We start from the raw sequence: 5,000 nt of genomic DNA, 5'->3' as shown, positions 1-5,000 counted from the left end.
GCACACCATCATTTAGCTATTGCGATTCTGTTCCTGATCGCAGGTCATATGTATAGGACTAACTGGGCCATTGGTCATGGCCTGAAAGACATTTTAGAGGCTCATAAAGGTCCATTTACGGGCCAGGGCCATAAAGGTCTCTATGAAATCCTAACAACGTCATGGCATGCTCAATTATCTCTGAACCTGGCTATGTTAGGTTCTTTAACCATTGTTGTAGCTCACCATATGTATTCCATGCCCCCCTATCCATACCTAGCTATTGACTATGGTACACAACTTTCGTTGTTCACACATCACATGTGGATCGGGGGATTTCTTATAGTTGGCGCTGCTGCACATGCAGCCATCTTTATGGTAAGAGATTACGATCCAACTACTCGATACAACGATCTATTAGATCGTGTCCTTAGACATCGTGATGCAATCATATCACATCTCAACTGGGCATGCATATTTCTAGGGTTTCACAGTTTTGGCTTGTATATTCATAATGATACTATGAGCGCTTTAGGACGTCCCCAAGATATGTTTTCAGATACCGCTATACAATTACAACCCATCTTTGCTCAATGGGTACAAAACACCCATGCTTTAGCACCTAACGTAACAGCTCCTGGTGCAACAACAAGTACCAGCTTAATTTGGGGAGGTGGTGAGTTAGTAGCAGTGGGCGGCAAGGTTGCTTTGTTACCTATACCATTAGGAACTGCAGATTTTTTGGTTCATCACATTCATGCATTTACAATTCATGTGACTGTATTGATCCTACTGAAAGGTGTTCTATTTGCTCGCAGTTCCCGTTTGATACCTGATAAAGCAAATCTTGGTTTTCGTTTTCCTTGTGATGGACCTGGTAGGGGGGGTACATGTCAAGTATCCGCCTGGGATCATGTATTCTTAGGCCTATTCTGGATGTACAATGCAATTTCGGTAGTAATTTTCCATTTCAGTTGGAAAATGCAGTCGGATGTTTGGGGTACTATAAGTGATCAAGGAGTAGTCACTCATATCACAGGAGGTAACTTTGCACAGAGTTCCATTACTATTAATGGATGGCTCCGGGATTTCTTATGGGCACAGGCATCTCAGGTAATTCAGTCTTATGGTTCTTCATTATCTGCATATGGTCTTTTTTTCTTAGGTGCTCATTTTGTCTGGGCTTTCAGTTTAATGTTTCTATTCAGTGGCCGTGGTTATTGGCAAGAACTCATTGAATCCATCGTTTGGGCTCATAACAAATTAAAAGTTGCTCCTGCTACCCAGCCTAGAGCCTTGAGTATTGTACAAGGGCGTGCTGTAGGAGTAACCCATTACCTTCTGGGTGGAATTGCCACAACATGGGCATTCTTCTTAGCAAGAATTATTGCAGTAGGATAATGGCTAGGAGGATTTGAAAGGCATTATGACATTAAGATTCCCAAGGTTTAGCCAAGGCTTAGCTCAGGACCCCACTACTCGTCGTATTTGGTTTGGTATTGCTACCGCACATGACTTCGAGAGTCATGATGATATTACTGAAGAACGTCTTTATCAGAACATTTTTGCTTCGCACTTTGGACAGTTAGCAATAATATTTCTGTGGACATCCGGAAATCTGTTTCATGTAGCTTGGCAAGGAAATTTTGAGTCATGGATACAGGACCCTTTACATGTACGACCTATTGCTCATGCAATTTGGGATCCTCATTTTGGTCAACCTGCTGTAGAAGCCTTTACTAGAGGAGGCGCTATCGGTCCAGTGAATATTGCTTATTCTGGTGTTTATCAGTGGTGGTATACAATTGGATTACGCACTAATGGGGATCTTTATACTGGAGCTCTTTTTCTATTACTTCTTTCTGCTATATCCTTAATAGCGAGTTGGTTACACCTACAACCAAAATGGAAACCAAGCGTTTCTTGGTTCAAAAATGCCGAATCTCGTCTCAATCATCATTTGTCAGGGCTTTTTGGAGTAAGTTCCTTGGCTTGGACAGGACATTTAGTTCATGTCGCTATTCCCGGATCGAGGGGAGAGTACGTCAGATGGAATAATTTCTTAGAAGTATTGCCGTATCCCCAAGGGTTGGGCCCCCTTTTTATGGGTCAATGGAATCTTTATGCTCAAAACCCTGATTCCAGTAATCATTTATTTGGTACCTCCCAAGGGGCAGGAACTGCCATTCTAACCCTTCTTGGGGGATTTCATCCCCAAACGCAAAGTTTATGGCTAACCGATATTGCTCATCATCATTTAGCTATTGCATTCCTTTTTCTCGTTGCTGGTCATATGTATAGAACTAACTTCGGTATTGGGCACAGTATCAAAGATCTTTTAGAAGCACATATTCCCCCGGGGGGTCGATTAGGACGTGGACATAAAGGTCTTTATGACACAATAAATAATTCGCTTCATTTTCAATTGGGCCTTGCTCTAGCCTCTTTAGGGGTTATTACTTCTTTAGTAGCTCAACACATGTACTCTTTACCTGCTTATGCATTCATAGCACAAGACTTTACTACTCAAGCTGCATTATATACTCATCACCAATACATCGCAGGGTTCATCATGACAGGAGCCTTTGCTCATGGGGCTATATTCTTCATTAGGGATTACAATCCGGAACAGAATGAGGATAATGTATTGGCAAGAATGTTAGACCATAAAGAAGCTATAACATCTCATTTAAGTTGGGCCAGCCTTTTTCTGGGGTTCCATACTTTGGGCCTTTATGTTCATAATGACGTCATGCTTGCTTTTGGTACTCCGGAAAAACAAATCTTAATCGAACCCATATTTGCCCAATGGATACAATCTGCTCATGGCAAGACTTCGTATGGGTTCGATGTACTCTTATCTTCAACGAATAGCCCGGCATTCAATGCAGGTCGAAGCATATGGTTACCTGGCTGGTTGAATGCTATTAATGAGAATAGTAATTCACTTTTCTTAACAATAGGGCCGGGAGATTTCTTGGTTCATCATGCTATTGCTCTGGGTTTACATACGACTACATTGATTTTAGTAAAAGGTGCTTTAGATGCGCGTGGTTCCAAGTTAATGCCAGATAAAAAGGATTTTGGTTATAGTTTTCCTTGCGACGGCCCCGGTCGTGGTGGTACTTGTGATATTTCTGCTTGGGACGCATTTTATTTGGCAGTTTTCTGGATGCTAAATACCATCGGATGGGTTACTTTTTATTGGCATTGGAAACACATCACATTATGGCAGGGTAATGTTTCACAATTTAATGAATCCTCTACTTATTTGATGGGATGGTTAAGAGATTATCTATGGTTAAACTCTTCACAACTTATCAATGGATATAACCCTTTTGGTATGAATAGTTTATCGGTCTGGGCGTGGATGTTCTTATTTGGACATCTTGTTTGGGCTACTGGATTTATGTTCTTAATTTCCTGGCGTGGCTATTGGCAGGAATTGATTGAAACTTTAGCGTGGGCTCATGAACGGACACCTTTGGCTAATTTGATTCGATGGAAAGATAAGCCAGTGGCTCTTTCCATTGTGCAAGCAAGATTGGTTGGATTAGTCCACTTTTCCGTAGGTTATATATTCACTTACGCAGCTTTCTTGATTGCCTCCACATCAGGAAAATTTGGTTAATTTAGTGAATTCTTTTTTTTTACCCTATGCCCCCCAAAAAAAATATCATTTCTTTCAATGAAGAGGAGGTATGTACCTTCTTCTATTTTTCCATCTAGGATCCGAACTTTATAAAATAGGAACTGAACATTATCATTATGGCAAGAAAAAGTTTGATTCAAAGGGAGAAGAAGCGCCATAAATTGGAACAGAAATATTATTGGATTCGTCAATCCTTAAAAAAAGAAATAAGCAAAGTTCCCTCGTTGAGGGAACAATGGAAAATTCATGGAAAATTGCAATCCTCACCACGTAATAGTGCGCCTATACGTCTTCATCGACGTTGTTTTTTAACCGGAAGACCTAGAGCGAACTATCGAGACTTTGGACTATCTGGACACATACTTCGAGAAATGGTTCATGCATGTTTGTTACCAGGTGCAACAAGATCAAGTTGGTAAGGAGAAAATCTTGTTTTCTATTTGGATAGATCTCTATGATCTATGATCTATAGAATAGAGGGCCCCTTTACCATTTTGTATAAATAGACTATTCTATTTGTATAGATATGGTAGAGGGGCATATCCAATTTTTCTTCGTCCATCAGTTCCCAGTCGTTCAGCGCGGAGTAGAGCAGTTTGGTAGCTCGCAAGGCTCATAACCTTGAGGTCACGGGTTCAAATCCTGTCTCCGCAACATTTTTGCTAAATTCCCTTTTATTTTGTATTTGTAGTAATTAATGTTGTTGGGAGGAAAAAAGGTGAAACGGAAGATAGAACTACTAACTACTATATTCACTACTATGCATACTAGTATGCATAGTAGTCAACTGTACCGACGGAATCTTTTTATAGTACATTATTTCACCATGGGCGGATAGCGGGAATCGAACCCGCATCTTCTCCTTGGCAAAGAGAAATTTTACCATTTGACCATATCCGCATTTTCTTCGTTCCTGATACGTATGCATATGTCCACACATATATGACATATATGATATATCATATATGCGTCTGGATCATATTTGCGCAGGGCCAGATAAAAAGACTATAGTAAGTAAAGTAAGATTCCGATTAAGATCAGATTCTTAATTATCTATATCCAATTCATAACAATTGAAATGTAGAACTCAGATGGAATCTTAGTGTGTCTCATAATTTGAATTTCTTATAAGGATTGTAATCTTCGGATCGGGGAAATACCAAAAAAGTTCAAGAGATGAGAGAATTAAGGATAGCTACCAGAAAGACTAATCCAATCCATAATGATGTACCAGAAAATACAATATTTTTGTTACTTGACCAACCATCAGAAGAAGCAAATACAACGGGTACACTAATCAGTAAGATTAATGAAGTTGCAATTAATGCAAAAACAGCTAATTGGAAAGCAATAGTCATGTTTGTAATCC

The 5,000-nt window shown here is 39.9% G+C and overlaps 4 protein-coding genes and 2 non-coding genes across 6 annotated transcripts in view, besides 1 other annotated feature; 4 read left to right on the top strand and 2 right to left on the bottom strand. All coding sequences in view use genetic code 11, as the record gives it.

Moving 5' to 3' along the window:
- Positions 1-1,380, top strand: part of PsaA (photosystem I P700 chlorophyll a apoprotein A1) — a 2,253-nt gene extending 873 nt beyond the window's left edge. Inside the window, exon 1 of the mRNA in view lies at positions 1-1,380. This exon is cut by the window's left edge and continues 873 nt beyond it. Coding sequence (YP_006073268.1) covers positions 1-1,380 — 1,380 coding nt within the window.
- Positions 1-5,000: part of a sequence feature (large single copy region (LSC)) that runs on past both edges of the window.
- On the top strand, positions 1,406-3,610 carry PsaB (photosystem I P700 chlorophyll a apoprotein A2). Its single transcript has one exon. It carries the CDS (start codon positions 1,406-1,408, stop codon positions 3,608-3,610), a length of 2,205 nt encoding a protein of 734 aa, YP_006073267.1.
- On the top strand, positions 3,748-4,050 carry rps14 (ribosomal protein S14). The gene has a single exon. It carries the CDS (start codon positions 3,748-3,750, stop codon positions 4,048-4,050), a length of 303 nt encoding a protein of 100 aa, YP_006073266.1.
- trnfM(cau) lies at positions 4,212-4,285 on the top strand. Its single transcript has one exon. It is a non-coding gene; the product is annotated as a tRNA-Met (tRNA).
- trnG(gcc) lies at positions 4,461-4,531 on the bottom strand. The gene has a single exon. It is a non-coding gene; the product is annotated as a tRNA-Gly (tRNA).
- On the bottom strand, positions 4,801-4,989 carry psbZ (photosystem II protein Z). The gene has a single exon. It carries the CDS (start codon positions 4,987-4,989, stop codon positions 4,801-4,803), a length of 189 nt encoding a protein of 62 aa, YP_006073265.1.

This window comes from Phalaenopsis equestris, chloroplast, assembly GCF_001263595.1.
Source record: "Phalaenopsis equestris chloroplast, complete genome".
NCBI lineage: Eukaryota > Viridiplantae > Streptophyta > Magnoliopsida > Asparagales > Orchidaceae > Phalaenopsis > Phalaenopsis equestris.
This window is presented reverse-complemented; position numbering and strand designations above follow the sequence as displayed.